At 44.1% G+C, this 25,745-nt stretch overlaps 1 protein-coding gene across 1 annotated transcript; it reads left to right on the top strand.

The window, feature by feature from the left end:
* The first annotated feature begins 1,728 nt into the window (after positions 1-1,728).
* Positions 1,729-16,451, top strand: LOC117824327 (NLR family CARD domain-containing protein 3-like). Its single transcript, XM_034699791.1, has 6 exons — positions 1,729-1,769; positions 2,028-3,840; positions 3,926-4,099; positions 4,329-4,502; positions 15,748-15,794; positions 15,919-16,451. The coding sequence occupies exons 1-6, from the start codon at positions 1,733-1,735 to the stop codon at positions 16,449-16,451; spliced, it is 2,778 nt and encodes a 925-aa protein (XP_034555682.1). The 5' UTR covers positions 1,729-1,732.
* Positions 16,452-25,745: the final 9,294 nt, after the last annotated feature.

Here is a 25,745-nt window from a genome sequence, read left to right on the forward strand (position 1 = left end):
GACCAGACTCTGCTGGACCTGGACCTGAGCCCAGCTGTGTATCTTTCAAGAGCGTTTGGTCTAAGGATCTACCAAATGATTTCAAAGATGGCCGTCAGTCTGCTGATAAAATGTAAGAAGGTTAAAGGTTTGTGTCCGTCGTCCTCAAACTGTCCTCAGGACGGTTCAAAAAGTCAAAGTGTCCCCCTGAAGGAAATCTCTGCCACATTCCCTTTACCATCTTTATCTACAGTACTCAGAGACATTTTTTACAAAACATGAAGAGTTCTTTAACTTTTGTTGGTGTATATAGCTCTTTCAGTACCAAAGATAAGAGACCTGGACCAGGACCAGGACCTGGGCCCAGCTGTGTGTTCTTAAAGAGTAATCGTTCTATGGGTTGATATATGAACTTCAAAGACGGCCGTCAGTCTGATGGTCCAAAGTAATAATCGATCAGTGTTTTTATCAGAATCAAACATTAGAAAAGTTTGTAGTAAATTTGAGCAGCACTCAAACCTTGAAGATTTTCAGAGTTCATGTTTGTTCATCAGTGTTTGTGATTCTGTCAGAGTCCAACATCAGAGACCAGACTCTCCTGGACCTGGACCCAGCTGTGTGTCCTTAAAGAGTGACGGGTCTTTGTGTCGATTCATTGAGTTCAAATCTGGAGCGATGAGTGTTGATGAAAGGTAAGACTCTCAAAGTTCATGTTGTTGTGTGTGAAACATTTGTAACTGTGGTTGGTGTTTTCTCTGTGAAGGTGAACATTAGTCACTGGTTGTGTTTCTATCAGGATCAACACAGTAAACAGGATTGGAGGCAGAGATAACTGTACTCAGCATGTAGTATCTTCATGTGTGTCCTGTGTTTGTAGGAGGATCCAGCAGTGTTTCTACCAGGATCCACTACATTATATTATACATCATTATATTATATAACTACATGATATTATATTTGTTCCACAGAGTTCAGAGAGCAGAGGCTCCCATTGGTCAGTCTGCCCAGCAGCATCAAACACAGCTGGACTCCATATTGATGGTGAGTAAATGTACAAACACAGCTCCTCCTGAGAATCAGAGCACACACTCATTCTGTTTGGATGTTTCTGTTTCCTGATCACACTGCAAACATCATCTCTGCCTGAACTCTCTTCACACTCAGTGTTTGACTGACTGAATGAAGCCTTACATTTCTGAGCTGCACACAGTCAGAGGTCAGAGGTCATGATGCTCTCACATAGACTCAGACTTTGGCAGCAGAGTTCACAAAGTGAGTCCAGTTTGAGGTCTAAACAACAGAAACCCTTTGCTTCATGTTAATGACAGCTGCTGCTTTCAGCTTCATTCTAATAAACACATCAGGTCTAAAGTCACTGCAGACTTTTTCTGGATGAAAGCACACCAGGAGATTTCTCCAACAGGAAGTTCATTTCATAGAAACTTGATTTGTAGAAGACAGGACCATCCACAGACGAAGTCCTGAAGCAGCATTGTGATCCAGTCTCCATGCTGGACTCTGCACACCAGCAGGCTCTCTGTCTGTCACAGATGATCTGATGTTCTGTTTTGTTCTGCTCCAGCTGCTCCAGGAGAACATCATCAGTTTTGTAAAGACCGAGCTGAAGGAGATCCAGAGAGCTCTGAGTCCAGATTACCCAGAATGCTTAGAGAGTCAGAGGGAGGATGAGGATGAAGAGCAGAGGAGGAGCAGAGAGGCCTTTCTGGAGATCACTCTGCACTTCCTGAGGAGAATGAAGCAGGAGGAGCTGGCTGACCGTCTGCAGAGCAGTAAGAGGATTTGAACACATTCAACATGATGGAGAGAGGAAATGGAGACAACATGGGAGAGGTTTACATTTCAAACTCTGCTGTTAATATGATGCACACATTTGGATCACATCTATGAGCTGTGAGAAAGTGTTCACAGCTGATGAAGAGATTTCAGAGAGGAGGAAAATCAAATCCATCCTGATGTCTGAAAGTGTAAATTCATCAGACTGATTGTAGCTTCAGATCATTCATCACATTTCTCTTTGGTTCTTTCAGGAACTGTTGTTCCAGAGTGCAGACGTAAACTGAAGTCTCACCTGAAGGAGAAGTTCCAGTGTGTGTTTGAGGGGATCGCTAAAGCAGGAAACCCAACCCTTCTGAACCAGATCTACACAGAGCTCTACATCACAGAGGGAGGGACTGGAGAGGTCAATGATGAACATGAGGTTAGACAGATTGAAGCAGCATCCAGGACACCACACAGACCAGAGACCACCATCAGACAAGAAGACCTCTTTAAAGGCTCACCTGGAAGAGATCAACCAATCAGAGCAGTGCTGACAAAGGGAGTGGCTGGCATCGGGAAAACAGTCTTAACACAGAAGTTCACTCTGGACTGGGCTGAAGACAAAGACCACCAGGACATCCAGTTCACATTCCCCTTCACTTTCAGAGAGCTGAATGTGCTGAGAGAGAGAAAGTTCAGCTTGGTGGAACTTGTTCATCACTTCTTTACTCAGACCAGAGAAGCAGGACTCTGCAGGTTTGAAGAGTTCCAGGTTCTCTTCATCTTTGACGGTCTGGATGAGTGTCGACTTCCTCTGGACTTCCACAACAATCAGATTCTGACTGATGCCACAGAGTCCACCTCAGTGGATGTGCTGCTGACAAACCTCATCAGGGGGAACCTGATCCCCTCTGCTCGCCTCTGGATCACCACACGACCTGCAGCAGCCAGTCAGATCCCTCCTGAGTGTGTTGACATGGTGACAGAGGTCAGAGGGTTCACTGACCCTCAGAAGGAGGAGTACTTCAGGAAGAGATTCAGAGACCAGGAGCAGACCAGCAGAATCATCTCCCACATCAAGACATCCCGAAGCCTCCACATCATGTGCCACATCCCGGTCTTCTGCTGGATCACTGCTACAGTTCTGGAGGATGTGCTGAAGACCAGAGAGGGAGGAGGGCTGCCCAGGACCCTGACTCAGATGTACATCCACTTCCTGGTGGTCCAGTCCAGACTGAAGAGCATCAAGTACGATGGAGGATCTGAGACTGTTCCACTCTGGAGTCCAGAGAGCAGGGAGGTGATCCAGTCTCTGGGAAAACTGGCTTTTGATCAGCTGCAGAAAGGAAACCTGATCTTCTATGAGTCCGACCTGACAGAGTGTGGCATCAACATCAAGGAAGCCTCAGTGTACTCAGGAGTGTTCACACAGATCTTCAGAGAGGAGAGAGGACTGTACCAGGACCAGGTGTTCTGCTTCATCCACCTGAGCGTTCAAGAGTTTCTGGCTGCTCTTCATGTCCATCTGACCTTCACCAAGTCTGGACTAAACCTGATGAACCTGATGAAAGAAGAACAACCATTGTCCCTGATCTCTAGAATCTTTAGAGACAAACCTGAACTGAGCTGTGTCCATCAGAGTGCTGTGGATCAGGCCTTACAGAGTCCAAACGGACACCTGGACTTGTTCCTGCGCTTCCTCCTGGGTCTTTCACTGCAGACCAATCAGATCCTCCTGAAAGGTTTGCTGACACAGACAGGAAGTAGCTCACAGACCAATCAGGAAACAGTCCAGTACATCAAGAAGAAGATCAGTGAGGATCTGTCTGCACAGAAAAGCATCAACCTGTTCCACTGTCTGAATGAACTGAATGATCATTCTCTAGTGGAGCAGATCCAACAGTCCCTGAGATCAGGACGTCTCTCCACAGAGAAACTGTCTCCTGCTCAGTGGTCAGCTCTGGTCTTCATCTTACTGTCCTCAGAGAAAGATCTGGACGTGTTTGACCTGAAGAAATACTCTGCTTCAGAGGAGGCTCTTCTGAGGCTGCTGCCAGTGATCAAAGCCTCCAACAAAGCTCTGTAGGTGGATACATGAGAGATTAAAAACATGTTGGTCATGACAGATGAAACACTGTGTCTGTGCTAATCACTAATTCTTCTTCAGGCTGAGTGGATGTAACCTGTCAGAGAGGAGCTGTGCTTCTCTGGCCTCAGTCCTCAGCTCACAGTCCTCCAGTCTGGGAGATCTGGACCTGAGTAACAACGACCTGCAGGATTCAGGACTGGAGCAGCTGTCTGCTGGATTGGGGAGTCCAGATTGTAACCTAGAAACTCTCAGGTCAGTGTAAAGCTGAAATTAAAATCTTACACGGTCAGTAACAATAACCCAATGAGGGTAAATTACATCAAAACACAAAGCTCCACATGACTCTTAGTTTCCTCAGATGATCAGTAAGAATAGGTCAGGAAACTGGAAACTAGCTCGTTCTGTTTAATATTTGTTTTTACATGAAAATGGTCAAAACCTTTACACTTCGCTTATTGCATGATTCCTTTTCTAATCCCAGACTGTCAGGATGCCTGATCACAGAGAGAGGCTGTGCTTCTCTTGCCTCAGCTCTGAGGTCTAACCCCTCCCACCTCAGAGAGCTGGACCTGAGCTACAATAATCCAGGAGACTCAGGAGTCCAGCTGCTGTCTGCTGGACTGGAGGATCCACTCTGCAGACTGGATACACTGAGGTATGACCAGACAACAAGAGCTCAAACACTGCAAGAGCAAAAGAAAAAATCCCATTTCACAAAAAAGATCTTGTTTAGTTTCATTATTTTCTGAGGAGTGATTGGACCTGAATCAGACAAAGACCATCAGAGGACTATCAAATACAAAATAAACTACTCAGTAGAAATCCAAAACTTGAACCGAAAGCCACTGGGGGCGGAGCTAGAAAATATAAGCTTCTAACAGTGGTTGGTGTGCTAAGGTGGTCACATGGTCACAGGTCAGCTGTTAATGTTATATACAGAAAAATTCCCATGTGACTGTTCATCCACTAATGTTGTGTGTGAATAGAAAGAAGGCATTATTGAACAAATGAAGAAATATACAGACATCATCTCTAGGGCAGTTGTTTTTGGAGTTGTGTTGTTGTTCATCAAATTGGAGGTCCTGATCCCGCCGGGTTCACTAGGGTGCACCAGGGGGTTATTTAGGGAAAGTGGAGGGGACATGGAACAAAAATCTACAACAAGGGAGACTAGTTCACTTTAAACTTTTAATATCATCTGTATTTACAGATTCTACATTAACATGTAGAATCCATACTCAGGGTTCTGGAGTTTCAGTTTGGGACGTGGTCTGGTTTCTGTTTGTAGTCTGAGTTATCCTGATCATCAGGAGGCTTTGGTGTCTGAAGTAAAAACAGGGAATGTGGAGAGCAAAAGCAGGAAGAACATGCTCCACCGTCATGACATCCAGACTCCCTTTGGTGGTAATCTGACAATAGTTTATTTCTGGCTGTAAAGAGATGTCTTTACCGTGGCCCTGAAGTGCAAATCACAACGGCAAATCAGACAGCATTAAGGAAAATCAGACAACACAACAGCAAATCAGAAAAAAGCTACTGTCACAGTTATCACCTGCCACACCTGCTCAGCCTCTCAGCCCACTACATTTCCACTCCCCTTCGTTTACTTGAACCACACTCTCCTCATTAAAGGCTGATTTATACTTCTGCGTCGCCCCTACGCAGCAGGGGCTGACGCGGACATGAGCCCCACATACTTGTGCGTCGATGTGTCCGTGTCGCGCAGTAATTCTCCTCTGAAACACTTGAGGGCAGTGTGGTCTCTCTGATAGCCGGTCGCCTGCTTCCGGTCCCGCTACGATCTCTGTTTCCTTTTCCACAGAGATTCAGAGCGTGTTCTGTTCATCTACAGCTGATACATGTTGCTGTTTATCATACAGACATGATTACATGAAGAAGAGAGAGGAGGAGATCAAATACACGGCCGATGTGCGGCCGATGTCCGGGATCCCGGAAGTGCTGTGAATGCGGGAAAGACAAAGCCGCCGAGCGGACCAATCACAGGGCTTGTGGTCCGCGTCGGCTCTACGCGGAGTTACATTTTGGAGGAGGTGCACGTCAGCTACGTGCGTAGGCCTCTGCGTAGGTACGGGAGCTACGCAGACCTACGGCGTAGGCTATGCCGTCAGTTCGACGCAGAAGTATAAATCAGCCTTCAGCCAACACAAATCACCTGTTTGTCATTACCTGCTGCCAGTATTTAAGTCCCGGTTTCAGCTCACTCAGTGCCAGATTGTTCTCACTGCAAATGCAAGACTCTCCAGCACTTTTCCTCGGACTGATCTCCCGGTTTCGACCCTGCCTGTCCCCGACCTTCCTTCCTCGTTTCTGCCCTGGTAACTACCTCAGCCTTCTGTCCCCGACCAAGAGATTTGCCTGCTCCTCGTCTGTTTCCAGCCTGATCCTCCACACAGCGAAACCAGCATCTCAACAGACATTGTGTGACCGGGTTAGTAAAGACTGTTACCTGCTGTTTCCTCCGGGCTCCAGTGTGCTGCTTTTGGGTTCACCCTCACACCCGTAACAACTACGGCAAATCAGAAAACACTACATTACAGTTTTTCTCGATTGTTTCCACAAATTTTCTGAAAGCATGCCTTAAACTCTCAGAACTCTACACACAAATCAAAAAACACACACACAATGGGCAAAACCCCTCAGCTCTCCTGCAAAACAATGTTATCTCTTCTCAAAATGGTATTTGTTTTCAAATGACACACACAAACCACCATATGAATAGACGTTTATAAGAACCAGTTGAACACTGATGTAAGATAAGATAAGACAGGATACTCCTTTATTCGTCCCACAACGGGGAAATTCATGGCCTTCTTCACCAGTTAGTTCAGTCTTGCTCTCCTGTATCCTGTCCGCCCACAGCAGGTGAAATCCTTCCAATGTGGCGTTCGTGTCCGGTGTTAGCTCTGTTAGCATGATGCTACTCTGCCAGTATTCCCTCTGGTGCTGGGTTAGTTCGTCCACCTCATCGTAGATAGATCTTACATTCCCCATAACGGTGGGTGGAAGGACAGGTCCATGTCGTCTTTTTTAGCTTGCACCTCAATACCAGCACGTCGTCCTCGCCTCCTTCTCCTCAGCTCACAGGGAACATCGGGCCTAGCATTGTTTAGCATCGACATGCTACGGGCTGCTAACAGCTGTTCTCGTATGTAAACAATGCGACCATGGATACACACAGGATCTCCGGACACACAAAGGAACAAAAAAAAATGTAAATCACTATGATGAGTGGAAAACACTTCTTCTCCATTCATCATAATGACTTAGCCCTTTTTTTGGAAAATTCTGTTTATTCATTTTTCTTCATTCTTATTCGGACAAACAGTTTACAAAACACCATAGAGTACAACAACAAAACAAAAACAAAAACAAAGAACAAAAAAAACAAAACCATGCCATGACAAGGAGAGATGCACCCACAATCTTCAATGTAACATACACATACATACATATCTTCCCCTACACTTTACTCACACATCTACAGGTGGCTGATATTTGAACACAGATGAAGTACGAGTACCAATAAGTTAAACATTGTATTGACCGGACTCTAGATAGGCCATCCAGGGGTCCCAGGTCTTGTGAAACAGCTGTGGGCTACCTCTGACGGAATAGGTGATTTTCTCCAAAGGAGCACATGAACTGACCTCATTAATCCATTGAATAATGTTTGGAGGGTCTACATGATTCCACTTAGATGTAATACATTTCTTGGCAGCTGTAATGGCTAGGCTCACAAAACCCTTTAAGCTTTGGGAGGGGAGCTTTAAGTCGGTCAAGTCCCCTAGCATTACTATCACAGGTGACAAGGAAATATTCTGCGACAATACTTTCTCAAGAATATTCTCAATTCCCAGCCACCACTGTCTTAACTTATTGCAGGACCACACTGTATGTATTAGCGAACCAATTTCCAGTTTACATCGAAGGCAGAGAGGGGATATATCTGTTTTAATATGAGCCAGTCTCTCAGGTGTAAAATATGCCCTGTGTATAAAATTGTAGTTGCAGAGCCTATACCTGGTGTTAATGCAACTTCTCTGTGTTTGCTCATTGATCTGGCTCCATTGTTCATCTGTTATATTAATCCCCAGGTCCCTCTCCCATCTGTCTTTTAGTGCTGTTGTGTTGGTCGTTGAATATTCTAACAATAAACTGTATATCTGTGATATATGTTTGCTCAGATTGTCTTTAGTCAGTAAAGACTCAAGTGGGGAGTACTTCGGCCTATCCAAAGAACCGCCTTGTTTGGACTGTATGAAGTGTCGTATCTGTAAAAATCGGAAGAAGTGTGTGGCTGGGATTTGATGGCCATCCCGCAGATCCTCAAATGATCTAAATGTATTCCCTTGGTATAAATCTTCGAATCTTTCAATACCGTTCTGTGCCCATATCTTAAAAGCTTGGTCTTTTAGGGCCGGTGGTAAAGTACTGTTGAGCGTTATAGGTGTTTTTGGTGAGAGGGAGATTGGTTGTTTCATATATTTATGTACGTCCTCCCATACCTTCACCGAGTGGCTAAGGATGGGATTAGCCGTGAATGTCTTCATATTTTTAGTCGTGAAACAGTAGGGAGTGTAAGACAGGTCTTGTATCTTCAATATATGTCTTTCTATTTGGGTCCATGCAGGACATGTTTCCTTGCTGAACCAGTAACACAAGGGCCTAATTTGGGCGGCCCAAAAATATAGTTCTGGGTCTGGTAGACCTAACCCACCCCCTTCAAAGGGCAATACTAAGACGCTTCTCTTAATTCTCGGAACCTTACCATTCCACAGAAATTTAGTTACTATAGAGTTATATCTTTTGAAAAAGGATTTGGGAAGTCCAGTAGGTATAGACTGAAACAGATACATGAGTCTTGGCATAACATTCATCTTAATGACATTGACTCGCCCTATGAGTGAGATCGGCAGGTTGATCCATTTGGTCAAATCTTGATTAACCTTCTCCAACAATGGAGCATAGTTAAATTTGAAAAGATTACGTAAGTCCCCATCTGTGGTGACCCCCAGATATTTAATTTTAGATTTTATCTTAAAAGGTGAATACGATCCAGAGGAAGGGGGATTAGAGTTAGATATTGGGAGGACCTCACTCTTTGACCAGTTAATTTTATAGCCAGAGAATTGGCTAAAGTTGTCTATTACGCTCAACAGGGTTTTCAATGAGGTGATTGGTTTCAGCAAATATAGTAAAATGTCGTCAGCATACATTGAAATCTTATGCTCCTTCCCTCCCACCAAAATCCCTGCTATCTGAGGGTCCTCCCTTATCTTCTGAGCAAGGGGCTCCAACGTTAAGGCAAATAGTAAAGGGCTCAGGGGGCAGCCCTGTCTTGTGGATCGACCAATGGGAAAGGTATCTGATATCATGCCGTTTGTACTCACCCTGGCTTGTGGATTATCATAGAGGAGTTTTATACAGTTGATAAAATATTTACCAAAGTTGCAATGTTCTAAAACCTTGAAAAGATAGATCCACTCCACCCGGTCAAATGCCTTCTCCGCGTCGAGAGAAGCCACTACTGCTGGCTCTTTTAATTGTTTAGCTTCTGATATGATATGGAAAAGGCGTCTTAGATTACTAGCTGCCATTCTATTTTTAATAAAGCCGGTTTGGTCTACATTTATTAGTGAAGGGAGATATTTCTCCAGCCTAAGAGCTATAGCCTTTGCAAACAGTTTTAAATCCACATTGAGTAAAGAGATAGGGCGGTATGAACTGGGCAGTGTGGGGTCCTTCCCGGGTTTACATATCCATGAAATCAAAGCTTCCCTCAGAGACTGAGGCAGCACGTTCTTATTAATGATATACTGATACATATCCATCATTGGGCCAATCAGGTGTTGTTGGAATTTTTTATAAAATTCAACTGAGTAACCGTCTAACCCTGGGGATTTTCCTGACTGAAGGCACATAAGGGCACTGAGTATTTCTCCTTTAGTTATCGGTTGATCTAATTTATCCCTATCTTCTTCTGATAACTTAGGCGTTTTTAATGGATTCAAGAAACTTTCACAGCTTAAGGAGGCATTTTGACATTCTGATGTGTACAACTTCTCATAAAAGATTTTGAAACAGTCGTTGATCTCTTTTGGGTCAGAGGTTGGTGTTGAGTCTTGCTTCTTTATTTGCTGGATAAAAGAATTCGACATTTGTTTTTTTAGTTGCCAGGCCAACAATTTATTTCCCTTATCACCGAGCTCATAGTAGCGCTGTCTTGATCTTAATAATGCCTTTTCTGCTCTGTAGGTAGTAGAAATGTTGTATTGATTCTTTTTCCTGGTAAGAGCCTTAAATAAGCCTGCTGATCTAGTGCTAGAGTGTTCCTTTTCTAGTTTCTTGATTTCTGACTCCAATTGTTCCAGATATTTGTTTGATTCTTTTTTAATCTTGGAAGTATATGATATAATCTGCCCTCTGAGGTATGCTTTTAAGGATTCCCAAAGAATGGAGGGAGAGGGGGCAGTTGGAGTGTTTATTTCTAGGAAAAAGTGAATCTGTGATGATATGAATTTTTCGAATTCAGGATTGTGTAAAAGGTGAGGATTCATCCTCCAACTGTAAAAGTTAGGGATATGTACTTTCGGTAAGATTGTTAGCCCTTTTTTTGTTCAGTGTTACACTTACTACAGACAGTACATACATAAGTTTGTCGCATATATTTTAGAATATTGTTTTTATACTCAAAACACACAAATACATGGTAACAAATATATTGTATTTTTCCCCCCCAAAAAAACAGTGTACACAGTGTACATCCCAACCAACACAAAGTTGCACATACAGTGGTCTACATACTTAACAACAGAACAATTTACTGTATACAGTTACAGTAAAAAAAAACAACATTATGCTGCATCCTCTCTTCTGTTTCGGTCTGGCCACAGCACCTCATCCACATAACAAGTGAACAAGTAATGTTTTCCCTGGCCAAGCAGCGGGGGGAATAAAGCTCTGATTTCTTTTTTTTTTTTTTTTAACTTTTTTTTATTGTGCATTATCATTGTATGCAGTTCATAGGTGACAAATAGAAGCAATCGTATTCTTCCATTTTCTTATAACAACACAACAGCGGCCTCAAAGAACATACAGTCATAGTAAATAGTGATGAATATTATTTAGCGGATTTTGTACAAAGTGATGGGCAGGAGAAAAAGAGAAAAATAATAATAATAATAATAATAATTGTAAAATCGAAACTCACGTTAGGGGGCAAGAACAAATAGAAACAAAATTCAAGTCATTACATGACAGATCAATACAGGTATAACACATAGCCATCAGTGCCACAAGGTTATTCCTACTCTCATCCCACCCACATTCTCCCCCAGACCCCTCAAGTGTCTCAGTACTGGTCCCCGTGCCCTATCAAATACTCTCATCCTTCCTGCATTCTTGAATCTAAGCTTTTCCATATGCAGGGTCTCGCCCAGCTCCCTCAGCCACATCTCGAATGAAGGAACAGCATCGAACTTCCACAATCTTAAAATAAGTTTTTTAGCCAGAGTAGTACCAAGATATTCAGCCCACTTGTCACTGCCAGAGTTCAGAGTGGTGTCACTAGTAGCTCCCAGAATGGCCACCAGGGGGTCGGGCAGCCATTTCTTGTTGAATGCTTTGGAATAAAAATCAAACACTGAAGTCCAAAATGAGTGAAGTTTAGGACAGGTCCATAGCTGGTGTGTAAGGGTGCCAGCTTGATGCTTGCATTTGTTACACACTGCCGATACACTGGGATACATCTTGTTTACTTTTACTTTTGAGTAGTGCAACCTGTGAATTATTTTGAATAAAAGCTCTGATTTCTAATTGTCAAACTGTGTGACAGGTGTTTGCCCATGTGATGAGTCAGTGTGCATAGTAGGGCAATTAACTTTAGATTTTATATGACAGTGTGTTCCTTGTGAAAACAAGAGATTTTCTTCATGAAAATTGTTCCAAATGCAGAGAATTGTGTGTATTTTCTTTTGGAAAAAGTATGTTTTAGAACTGCAATTTGAGTGTAAAACGGGAATTGTGCTTCTAGTTGAGCAGAATTGGTTCAGGGGGTTGATGCATGGGTTACATGTTGTGGTCATTGTGTCTTAAGTACCAGTATTTGTGTGTAAACAATTGAGAAAAACTGTAACCAAATCAGAAGGAGTAGGTAACCTTGGGGGACATGACTCGTTGTTGATTGGACTGGTCTATCCTTTGACCCGAAGGACATGGTTTACATGTTTTCCAAATATGAGTGCCGCCAGCAACAATGTTCATGCTGCTATGACAGTATTTCTCAATTGCTAAAACCCATTTCTTGGAATCCACCACGCTTTTCTCAACACTATAAGCACAAAATGTTTAGCAAGCATGTAAACCATGTCTTTCAGGGTCAAAGGATAGGCCAGACCAATCAGTGACCAGTCATGTCCCCCGAGGGTACCTACTTCATCCGGTTTGGTTAATGTCGTAGAGTTTTCTGATTAGCGGTTGTGATTTGCACTTCAGGGCCACCGTATGTCTTTGTTCAAGTGCTGCTCACAAACTTCTCTAGATAAATAGTTGACATGTGCAAGGGCTCTACCAGACGGTGTGTTGTCAAAGCCCAGCAAAGTTTAGATTTCCCGACTCCCTGGAACGCATCATGAATGATGGATACCTCATCTGATAAACAAACAAGCAGTTTAAAAGTTGTTTTCTTCTACTCTCCAGATCAGACCTGGCAAAGATTGTGTTGTTTCATTTTCAACATCTCTATCATGATGTTCTTATATCACCAAACTTAAGACCTGTTAACTGAGTCAATGAGGAGAAAACACATTTTTCAGGCTCATATCTCTGAAGTAAACCAGGGTGAAGGGTCTGTGTAATGTCTGTCTGTCTCACTACTTGAAACAGTTGAACTTCTCCGAGGGATGTAATGGACCAAAAATGACGACGTTCATGTTGCAGACGGCAAAGAAAGCCGTGGCTGGAAGGCTGTTAAAGCTAAAAGTTGACACCGGACTCAGCGCTGTCAGACGATGATTGACGATGAGTCCTGAGATTGTTGTTGCTTTAAGTGTTTAATATTGTTGAGAGGGAATTACAACAACTTTTGATTAAAGAGAAAGACATATTATGAATGAATAACAAGAACCAGAAATACTAAAAAGTGGTTCATCTCAATTATTGCTGTTGATAACTGTTAAAAGAGAAAAGACAAGAGACTGTATACACAATGAAGACACTGAATGAAATGAATTAATAACAAGATGATAACAAGAGTAATAACAAGAGTCAATCTCACCAACATATGGACACATGTTAAGATGGGTTTTGTTTATTTGATATACTTACTGTAGTATTGTGTAAAGAGTTTAAGACACTTTGTAAGGGGGTCCCCGCCAGAGTCTGATCCTCTATGGAGGTCCTTGGCATGACACAGTTTGGAAACCCCTGCTCTATGAGACAGTGATGTCTTTTTTTTTCTTTCTTTTTTTTTTCTCTTCTTTTTTTTTCTTTTATCTCTTTTCTTTTTTTTTTCTCTTGTCTGCATATATATTTCTGGTTTGTGTCATGTTTGTCACAAACTGTCAAATATTAATGCAATTTATTCTTGCAGCAAAAGAAAAGAAAGAAAACCTTTTTCTTCTGTGCTTGTGACTGTGCGCATGCGACCATCACCATCCCTCTTAGAACTCTGGCCTATCTTTTATTGACAGCTAATATCATGTTCTGTAAAAGAGGGCTTGCACACCTAGGTGGACCAAAAAAATAAATAAGAGAAAGTGAAAGAAAGATTACATAAGGATATACAAAGGGACAGGGAGAGAGAAGGAGAGAGAGACCTAACACACTTAGATGGAGAGGGACCATCTCACCATGATGCCAAAAAAAAAATCTGTGGGGTGATACTAATGATTAAGCAACCCTTAGTGTCCACAATCATTACTGAAGCTTGGGTCACAGAGGGTGCCGCGGGAGACCCAGGCCAGGGGACAAGCCAAGGACCCAGACCGGAAGCAAACAGGTACCGCCGGAGCACCCAGGGCGACCCCCAGGTCACCCAGTAGGAGGAAAGGGGGGCGAGGGGGGAGAGATCCCGCAGCCCCCCCAAGGGACACCCCTACAACACCGCCCCCACAGCCCCCCAAGACGGGGCCAAAGGAGCCACCAGGGCCGAGGGGGCCCGGCACCAGGAGCAGACAGCCAGGCAGACGGGCAGGACCAAGACCAGAGCCCACCAACCGGCGCGCCGGAGCGGGGGGAGGGCGGAGGCGGCAGGGCCAATCCCCCCCGCCCCCCCCAGACGGCCCGACCACTCCCCCCAGCCACGCCCCCCAGCCACGCCCCGCGACTGATGGATCAGGCCGCGGGGGCATGGAGGGACACCCCAATGGCTGCCGTAGTAACACCCCCCCAGCTGCGCGCCACCCCACCCCCCAAAGAGGACCGCGAGGGAACCCCAGGAAACCCGGCCCCGAGGGCAGCCGCGGACCAGGCCCCCACAGGGGAGGGGGCAGCAGGGGGACGGAGGGTGACAGGGACACCAGCCACCCACCCAGCCCCGATGGACCCCCAACGAGTAGGGCCGAGCCAAACACTAAGGCCCCGCCAAACCTGATCTGTGTGTGTATGATATGATTTGAATTTTGTTTTGTTTGTTTTTTTGTTGTATGTATGTTTGCTAGTGAGGTGGATTAAAATAGGGGGGGCAGGAAGGGAGGCGGGAGAGAGGGGGGAGAGCCGTAGTGCACTACTGCATCACAAACCCCCCCCCCCCCCCCCCCCCCCCCGCACAAAACCTGCCCCCCCAACCCTATATCTTTACCTATATCAGTATCTAGTGAGGTGCATTAAAATAGGGGGGGGGCGGATGGAGGGGCGGGAGAGAGGGGGGAGAGCCGTAGCGCACTACTGCACCACAATCTGCCCCCCCCCCCAGTATAAAACCGGTCCACCCAACCCACACCCCCCACCCCATGTCTTTACCTATATCTGTATCTAGTGAGGTGCATTAAAATTATCTAGTGAGGTGCATTAAAATTAGAGACAGTGATGTCTAATCAAATGAATATGATCACATGTTAAAGAATCATTTTTATCACTGTATCTGAAAATGGATTGCAGTCCAAACTGTACACTGACACTCTGAATGCTCCTCTATACAGTCACTTGTTGTTGTATAGAGGTTGTATAGATTGAAGTGAATCTCAGCAGGAACAGAACTAAGAAGTAACAGATGTTAGAAACATGGATTCAAAGTACTGGCTGCATAAATGGGTTAAACAATGAGATCAGACAGTATTCATTGAACCTCATCAGCCCAGATATACTGGTTTACTGACACAGCTCCATTCAGGGAGACCAGCAGCAGACCTGTCAGTCACCATCAGCTTCATATACTGTACATGCTGCTATCTGCTGTTTGTTTCAGCAGGGACTCTGAGACATCACGGAGGACATGTGGAAATGATCTGAATGTTGATGCTCCAACTGTTCTCCAGCTGTCTTCATCACTCTGAAACCATAAGACAGGATGTTTAGGATGAGTCATTTTGACTCCTGACACATACAAAGAGACGACTTCTTTAAAGTAACAGAACAAAGGTTCAGCAGGAATCCTCTTTACTGATTTCAAAGAGGACATGAGAAGCAGAATCTGGACTTTATGGATCCAAAGAGCAACAGCCAGACTTTGCTTTTTGAATCTTTGACTTCTTCTTCTTCTTTTTCTCTGAGTATCTCAACACTGTCAGAAAAAGAGACAGAGTGATGGAGACAGCTGGCTCAGAGGAGTTTCAGCCTGTTTCTCTGTCACAGGGACAAACTGAGGAACACTGCTTCATGTTGAACAGCAGGTAGGACTCATGTTGGACTGAACATCACTCTGACTGTGTTTCTTCCTCCAGGGTGGACCATGGTGGAGAGCAGAGGTTAAAACCTGGACTGAAGAAGTGTAAGTGTGGAATCAGTTTGACTCATGAGGACCAAACAGCAGACTGTCAGCTAACAAAGAATAAAGCCTTCAGGTGTGTCTGATGATAAACTGCTGCTGTGTTGTGTCTTTGTCTCTCCATCAGATGTATGTGAACTCACTCTGGACTCAAACACAGCACACAGAGAGCTCAGACTGTCTGAAGACAACAGGGAGGTGACATGTGAGGAAGAGGATCAGTCATATCCTGATCATCCAGACAGATTTGACTCCTGGTCTCAGCTGCTGTGTAAAGATGGTCTGACTGGTCTCTGTTACTGGGAGGTTGAGTGGAGAGGAGGGGTTGATATATCAGTGAGTTACAGAGGAATCAGAAGGAAAGGAGGCAGTGATGCCTGTCTGTTTGGATTTAATGATCAGTCCTGGAGTCTGAGCTGCTCTGATGAAGGTTACTCTGTCTGTCACAATAAGAGAGACACAGTCCTCCCTCTCTCCTGGTCCTCTGTCTCTCACAGAGTAGCAGTGTATGTGGACTTTCCTGCTGGCACTCTATCCTTCTACAGAGTCTCCTCTGACTCTCTGATCCACCTCCACACCTTCAGCACCTCCTTCACTGAACCTCTGTATCCTGGGTTTGGATTGTCCTCTGGTTCCTCAGTGTGTGTGTGTTCAGTGTAGTAGGGAGAGCCTCCTCTTCTCCACACACACACACACACACACACACACACACACACACACACACACACACACACACACACACACACACACACACACACACACACACACCAGCTGATCACGAGACTGTTTAGCACATCAGCATGAATGTCTGTTAATAAAGAGCAGGACTCAATGCAAAACTGTCCAACTGAACTTTTTTTTTTTTATTTAATATATGCAACAGACACAAAAGTGCTAGACATCAAACAGAACACAAAAGAAAAACAAACCATAGAACTTGAGAGCAACAACCAAACAAAGCCATCAAGTATAGAACAAAGTACAAAAAAAACAAAACAAACAAAGAGACTAGAAGAAAAACAAAAATAAACAAACAAAAAACAAACAAACAAAAAAAAACGGTTAGAAAAGAAGAGTTGGACTATAGGTGACGATCACAAAATAAAACACACACAGAGAAAAAAAAAAAAAAAAAAAAAAAAAAACACAAAACAGAACAAACAAGACAAGAGAGTAGACTGTTATGGAGGGGATTGTCAAGAAAGAGAAAAGAGAAAAAACACAATAGAAAGAGAAGATAAAGACTAGAAGAGAAAAAATGCTTGCTTTTGAGAAGGACAAGAGAGGTTTTAGAAGGGGCATTATGAATGTGTGTGTGCAGTTATATGGGTGTTGATGTTTATGTGCATGTTGTAGTTTGATGGGTATTTACAGGGTATTTATAATCAATCAATCAATCAATCTTTATTTGTATAGCGCCAAATCACAACAAACGTTATCTCAAGACGCTTTTACAAACAGAGCAGGTCTAGACCACTCTATGTCAAATTATGGACAAAGACCCAACACCAAGACAGGGTAAGACTCAGTCTGACCCCACCTTAATCCATCATGAGCATTGCACATCGCAGTATTTAGCTAGTTACAGTGGTGAGGAAAAACTTCCTTTTAACAGGCAGAAACCTCAGGCAGAACCAGACTCATGTTAGACAGACATCATGCCTCGACTGAGTTGGGTCTGGAAAGACAGATAGAGGGGAGTAAGAGAGAGAGGTGATAGTGATGAGACGAGTCGTAGAAGCTGTTGCCGCTGGAGTCCAGCACGTCCGTATCAGCTGGAGTCCAGATCGTCCACAGCAGGAGGACGTCTACGGCAGCTCAGAGGAATCTACGAGACAATGGAGCTCAGGGACTCCAGAAAGGTCTATGGTTAGTAACTTTAATGGGACAGGCAGAGTTAAAGTAAGTGATGAAGGGGTCTCTAAGTGGACTCTAGAAAGCTTGTAGTGTGCCACTGCGGATGATGAGAGGGCATGGTGGAGGGGGGAGCTGTAGGTACCAGCAGACTGGTATCGGCCAGGCCCGGCTCTGCAAAGGCAGCCCCCAGACCCTTGGGAGGGGACTTGCGAATTGCAGAGCCAGGCCAGTTTCAGGTGCATACATTTTAGGGGGGCCACCAGACCCAAGGGAGGAAGCCCCCCCTCATGTGATGCACGCAATGATGATGCACTGATTGAGGGTGATGACACAGCTGTTATGTAAGACGGGTAGGGTGGCAGAGGAGGTCCCAGTTTTATGCGGTGATCAGTGAGTCCTTTTATGTTTGTGTATGTATGTGTGTTTGTGTGTCTGTGTGTTTGTGTATTTCTGTTTTAATGATGGAGGTGATGGGGTGCGGTTATGTCCTAAAGATGAAGAGAGGGGATGGAAAGCAGATAGGAGAGCATGAAAGATGAAATCAGAGAAGTAATACTGAACTTTACTTCTTTACATCTCTATTGTGAAAATATCTGGCCTCATTCATTCTTTGTTTCTTCAATGTATTGATAAGAAAGTTTGTCAGAAAGTCTAAGTGTCTTTCATTAAACGGTCCATACTGTCGACACTGGTATGACAGAGGAATACATTGTGTTTGGAGACAGAGGTTTAGTCTCCTTTGACGAGCTCTCTGTACAGTTTAACTTGCAGCGCTCTACATTCTATTTCTATCTGCAGTTACGTACAGTAATGAAAACCTATGGTGTCCCCTGGCAGGCCCCTCTTTCCAGACACCCACTACTTAAAGTTCTGTGTGAGTTTCATGGTAACAAGGGAGTCATTTCCACGTTCTATCGTTATATTTCAAAGGTAACATACCACCTGTTGGTACTTTTTACCACATGACATGCAAAGGCCCTGGTGTGGCCCCTTTCTGGAAAATGTGTCCCGGTTGTTCCACGTGTCTATCCCTTTGTCTCCTTCCCTCTTGATTTTAAATGACTTGGATCAGCTGCAGCTTCAGAGAGCTCAGAAGCGTGTGTTTTTAACTTGATGGCCGCAAAGAAGATGGTTGCCACTATATGGAAACACCAATGACTGCTCACTCGTAAACAATGGTTGTTTACGTTTCTTGATGTTGTGTATCTGGAACTTTCCACGGCTCGCATACATGGAGCAGAAGAGGACATAACTCAGCTATGGTCTGTAGCATTGGACGATCTTAAGAACTTGCTGAACTGAGCAACCACCCTCACTGTCTCTCGCTCTTACATGCACTCACACTCACACAAACACACATACACACACCACTACATCCATATCACTTCACAACATTACCACAACAAAAGCACCAACCTTTATCTTTTCTTTCTTCTTCTGGACCCGGTTCTCAGTAGTTTCTTTTTAGTTTGTTGTTCTTTTTCATATCAGCTTTGACCTTTGTTGATCTGTGTCTGTATTTAACTGTATAAATGATAATAAAAATGTGATCACAAAAAAAAACAAGGTCTCCTCCCTGTGACTATTTACAACAGCAACTGACAGTTAGACTCAGGTCATGAAACTCAGGGGGAAGTCAGGATTTGAGCTGATCAGGACCATGACTTACTGTACAAAGATCTGGTTCCTGCTCTTTCTCCTCTTCTGGTACAGGTTCAGAATTCTCCACAGGACATGGGGGGCAATACTAAACACTTATTTCTACAAATATGCAAAAACTGCAGCACAAAGATATGCAGAACACAATCCAGTTGCATTGTACATGTCCCTGTGAAGTACAGGCATGACTTAAATAGCTTCAATGGCACAGGAAATGACTGCTCTATGCATTCAGGTAAGAAAACTAACATCATCACCCTGACAGCTTTCAATGTGGAGAGGCAGCGACTGAAGAGAGTAGATGGTGTTCTTCTCATTGTTTGAAGGTGACCTCAGTAATTTAGCTTTGCACTCCTTGGGACCTGGAGGCAAAGCTGTGGTTTTCCTTTGTCCACTGCCTCCTTTAGAAATGAAATACATATATTATTAAAAAACATGCTGTCCGAAATGTACCGTTCTCCTGGCAACCTCCAAACCCAGACTCGTCCATCAGATTGCCAGATGAAAAAGCGTGATTCATCACTCCAGAGAACGCGTCTCCACTGATCTATGGTCCAGTGGCGGCGTGCTTTACACCACTGCATCCGATGCTTTGCATTGCACTTGGTGATGTATGGCTTGGATGCAGCTGCTCGGCCATGGAAACCCATTCCATGAAGCTCTCTGCGTACTGTACTTGGGCTAATCTGAAGGCCACATGAAGCTGCACGCTAATTAAGGGACCCTTAAAAAAGAAAGTCGGCGACCTCTTTGCACTATGCGCCTCAGCATCCGCTGACCCCTCTCCGTCAGTTTACATGGCCTACCACTTCGTGGCTGAGTTGCTGTTGGTCCCAAACTCTTCCATTTTCTTATAATAAAGCTGACAGTTGACTGTGGAATATTTAGGAGCGAAGACATTTCACGACTGGACTTGTTGCACAGGTGGTATCCTATGACAGTTCCACGCTGGAATTCACTGAGCTCCTGAGAGCGACCCATTCTTTCACAGTGATTAGGACACCTGATTCTGATGATTTGGATGGGTGAGCGAATACTTTTGGTAACATAGTGTATGTTAAGGTGAGTGAAGGCTAGAACTTAGAGACACTTAATAATGAGCTGAATGAGTGGCAGTGAGGTTGCAGACTCCATGGTGATGACTTTATTCAACCGATTACTGTGTCTTTGCTCATCAAGTGGTGTTTTCAAGTTTTCATACAAAGGAAAAAAACATATTACATAATTGGTCCATTTAAAGTTCTTCTCATAAGAAATAATTTTGTTTAAATCACCAAGTTACTCTTCTTTCATAATCATAAACAAAAAGAGACATTAATCAGACAAATGTGATGAACAAACAAAGATGATCTTCAAACTAAACCTCAAACAATAAGGGGGCGTGTCCACTGCCGGAGGTTTTGGCGATGGCAGCGGCGGTTTTCTATTCAAACTCAATGTGATTCAGCGTTTTCAGCGCTCAGCAGCCTCAGTGCAAAAACTCCCTCAGTGTAGGGCTGGGCGATCTGAAAAACAAATTATCACGATAACATTTTAATATCAGTCAATATCGATAATTATCACGCTGGAATAGATTAGAATAAATCTTTATTGTCATTGTTGTGAAACAAAAAGCAGTTTAGCACCTCTTCACAATAGCAGCACAGGATTTAACATTAAAACTAACACAATATGACAATAGAAATAACAAATGATTCTGTTTCTTTAATGAAGGGGTTAATTTCACTCCAGAATGAAAATTGAAGAAACCACACAGTAAATTGTGGTTTAACCATTTTGTATTGTCAGTACTTAACAATACTTGAACAGAGGAACATTTTAGTAACACAAGTACATTGCTCTTTCCTTACGTTCCAGATTTTCCCAAACAGCATGTCATTGATGGGCAAAGACCCTTATGAAGCTAAATGCTTCCCAGTGTTGTTTCCACAGTTAATAATAATAATAATAATAATGCATTTTATTAATAGGCGCCTTTCTTGGCACTCAATGTCACCTTACAACATTCAAAACAAACAGAGTTTAAATGACAAACAGGAAATAAAACACAATTTAAAAAGTTTGAAGTGAAAGGACAGAGGAGTTGTGGTCAGATGGAGTCAGCCAGTTTAAACAGATGAGGTTTGAGTTTGGATTTAAAATGTGGGAGTGAGTCAGTGTTGGGAAGGTCAGGTGGGAGAGAGTTCCAGAGCTGGGGAGCAGAGCGGCTGAAGGCTCTGCTCCCCATGGTAACAAGGCGAGCAGGGGGGACAGTGAGGTGGATGGAGGAGGAGGATCTGAGGGTGCGGACGGGTGTGGCAGTATGGAGGAGGTCAGAGAGATATGGAGGGGCGAGGTTGTGTATGGATTTGAAGGCGAGGAGAAGTATTTTGTAGTTGATCCGGTGTGTGATGGGGAGCCAGTGGAGCTGTTGCAGGATGGGTGTGATGTGGTGGAAGGAGGCGGCGCGTGTGATGATGAATTTTGAACCAGTTGAAGTTTATGGAGGGTTTTGTGGGGGAGACCAAACAGAAGGGAGTTGCAATAGTCCAAACGGGAGGTGACGAGGCTGTGAACAAGAATGGCGGTGGAGTGGGGAGTGAGTGAAGGACGGAGACGGTTAATATTGCGGAGGTGAAAGTAGACAGACCGGGTGACGTGGTTGATATGGGAGGTGAAGGAGAGGGTGCTGTCGAGGATGACACCCAGACTCTTAACCTGAGGGGAGGGGAAGAGGGGCGAGTTGTCGATGAGAATAGAGAAGTTATGGAGTTTGTTTAATGTAGATTTTGTGCCAATTAGAAGAAGTTCAGTTTTATTGCTGTTTAATTTGAGGAAGTTTGAGGTGAACCAAGATTTTATTTCAAGGAGACAATCAGTGAGGGAAGAAGGTGGAAGTGAGGAGTCAGGTTTAGTGGAGAGGTAGAGCTGGGTGTCATCCGTGTAGCAGTGGAAGTGAATATGATGTTTACAGAAGATGTGACCAAGGGGGAGGAGGTAGATGATGAACAGCAGGGGCCCCAGGACAGAGCCCTGGGGCACACCTGTAGTGACGGGGACTGGATGGGAGGTGAATGATTTAAGTTGAATGAACTGAGTGCGGCCTGAAAGGTATGAATGAAACCAGTTGAGGGGTGTATTAGTGATGCCTATGGAGGAGAGTCGGTTCAGCAGAATGGTGTGTGAAATAGTGTGGAAGGCCGCACTCAGATCAAGCAGGAGGAGAATGGATAGTGAACCGGAGTCAGCAGCAAGGAGGAGGTCATTGGTGATTTTGATAAGTGCTGTTTCAGTGCTATGGAGGGGACGGAAACCAGACTGGAATTGTTCATATAAATTATTGCAGAGTAGATGGGTATGGAGTTGAGCGGCAACTGATTTTTCAAGAATTTTGGAGATGAATGGAAGATTTGAAATGGGACGGAAATTATTGAGGTCGGTGGGATCTGAACCAGGTTTCTTGAGTATTGGAGTTACAGCGGCTGTTTTGAGGGAAGAAGGAACAATTCCAGTGGTAAGGGAGGAGTGAATAATGTCAGAGATGAGAGGGGACAGTTCTTGCTTGATTTATTCTTAAACTTTGAAAACAACTAATCCAAACGATCAAACCTACTGTTCTCATCTGAAAGAGCCTTCTTGGCTGCTGTCATGATGTCTGCAGCCTGGTATCTATCCATTTTATATGTCTTTCTTAGTCTGAGTGATGAATACACATGCAGCCAAACTATCTGTCACATCTACCTGACAGTTGCATATATTTTTCAAACCTTCTACACTTTTGCCTCGACATATAAATGTTCTACTGGATGCTGGCCTGGGGAAATTGAAATGACATTTGGTGTTTTTCTTTTTATGAGTTTTTGAATGTTGCTGCACAGATGTAACTGCTGAAATTCCACAGGATACAAAAGTCCATAATTTGACCTATTGGCTCAGCTGGAGACATTAGAACCTCTACAGAAACAATGCTAGAGGAAATCAAACAATCGAGCTGCAGTGACAGGACTCTGACCCAACAGCTCACACCTGTCTGCCCACTCTAACCCCTCAGCTTCCTGTTTCTACATGCTATTCAAAAGATTTTTCCAACAAACCACGTCCGAACACCAAGCTGACGGACACAGGCAGCCAATCACCTACATTTGGTGACCTATGACCTCCTTTTCCTTTTCTTAACGCTATAGAAACATTAGACACAACCTGTTCAAGTTCAAACATGTACTGAGCAGAAAAATTGACTACATTTCTGGCAAAGTGACCATCTGCATGTAAAATCCTGTTGTTAAAATAAGGCGATAATGTTAACCTGTGCTATATACTCTCATGATAAGAACTCTGACTCTGTGGAAACAACACTGGGAAGCATCTGGCTCCATCGGAGTATTTGCCCATCAATCAAATGATGTTTGGGAAAATCTGGAATGTAAGGAAAGTGTTCTTCAGAAACTCACCCAGCTCTCAGAAACTCACCCAGCTCTCAGAAACTCACCCAGCTCTCAGAAACTCACCCAGCTCACAGTGCCGGCCTCCATCTGTCAGTGGATCACCAACTTCCTGACGGACAGGAGACAGCAGGTGAGGCTGGGGAGCATCAAATCCAGCACCCGGACCATCAGCACTGGCGCCCCACAGGGATGTGTTCTCTCCCCACTGCTCTTCTCCCTCTACACCAATGACTGCACCTCAGGGGACCCCTCTGTGAAACTCCTGAAGTTCGCAGACGACACCACCGTCATCGGTCTCATCCAGGACAGAGACGAGTCTGCTTACAGACAGGAGGTGGAACAGCTGGCTCTCTGGTGTAGTCAGGACCATCTGGAGCTGAACCCGCTCAAGACGGTAGAGATGACAGTGGACTTCAGGAGAAGCCCCCCTCCACTCCCCCCCCTCACCATCCTGAACAGCACTGTGTCTACTGTGGACTCTTTCAGGTTCCTGGGATCCACTATTTCCCGGGACCTGAGGTGGACCTCCCACATAGACACAATCAGAAAAAAGGCCCAGCAGAGGATGTACTTCCTGCATCAGCTCAGGAAGTTCAACCTGCCCCAGGAGCTGCTGATCATGTTCTATACCTCCATCATCCAGTCTGTTCTGTGTACCTCCATCACTGTCTGGTTTGGATCTGCAACCAAACTAGACAAACACAGACTGCAGCGGACTATAAGACTATAACCTGCCCCCCATCCAGGACTTGTACCGGTCCCGGGCCAGGAAACGGGCAGGTAGCATCACCGCTGACCCCTCACACCCTGGACACAAATTCTTCAAACTCCTCCCCTCCAGCAGGCGCTACAGATCACTGTGCGCCAAAACAACCCGTCATAAGAACAGCTTCTTCCCCCAGGCTGTCACTCTGATGAACACTAAACCATAACAGTGTCATACCTGTCAGATAAATACTCTCTGTAAATATACATATAGATACACAATGCAACAATTCTCCAAGCAGAATTCCATATTTCTATTTTTTGTATTATTTAACTTCTATTTTATAATGTAAAACTACCTCTGCAACTCACCACTGCACTTTATCATATTATTTTAGCCTGTACATATTAGTCATGCCTATTTGTTGTTTCTTTGTATTTATAGCTAAGGTTATTGTTATTATATTTTTATTTTATTTTTTATTGTAGGTCTTATTCTTATTCCTATTCTGCCTTGTACAAAGAGAGCACAGTTTACTGAAGTCAAATTCCTTGTGTGTTCAAGCATACTTGGCGAATAAAGCTGATTCTGATTCTGATTCTTCTTTATCACTGGTATTCTTTATCAGGTATTTCTTCCTTAAAGAGGAATTAAACTCATCCTCTAATACTACGACGTCATCCAGGGTGTCTCACTGCATCATGAACAGTGTCTTGCCTGAAGTTTTAATGTTTACAGAAACAAAAACACGTAACAGGAACTTAAAATAAGAAAAGTGCCTTTGTAAATGCATCCTTTTGAGGTAAATAAAATATGAATATTTAATATTTAACTATTCTTGACTTTTCTGAAAGGACCTGTCAGGGTGTGCTCTTACCAGAGGGACCCAGGAGCTGAGACGCTCTGTTTCCCCGGCGCCACAGTCCCTGATATTCATGAAAAACTCCAGAACATGCTGCCTTCACTTCCTCCCACGATCAGCAGGATTATCGCTAACGTCGTAACCAACGCCAAAAAGCTTCTTCTGTTGAAGGAAACTAAATCTGATTTTAACCACCTTTTTAACCTCTTAAAGGACTCTGGGAAGTCTGTCTTTTTATGAAGACCCATTCCGACTGTGGGACGCAGAGCAGGCCTCTTCAGCCTTCTCCTGTCTCTGCACTCCTGGCTGTTGTCCGCTTGCTCGGCACATAACGTGGGTTTCATTGACAAGTTTCATCTTTTGTGGAACCGTGCGTCACTTCTTAAAGAGACGGTCTTCACCTGAACTTTCTGGGTTCTGGTGTGCTGGCTTCTAACATGCAGCAT

The sequence above is a fragment of the Notolabrus celidotus genome, chromosome 13 (assembly GCF_009762535.1).
Source record: "Notolabrus celidotus isolate fNotCel1 chromosome 13, fNotCel1.pri, whole genome shotgun sequence".
NCBI classification, from domain to species: Eukaryota; Metazoa; Chordata; class Actinopteri; order Labriformes; family Labridae; genus Notolabrus; species Notolabrus celidotus.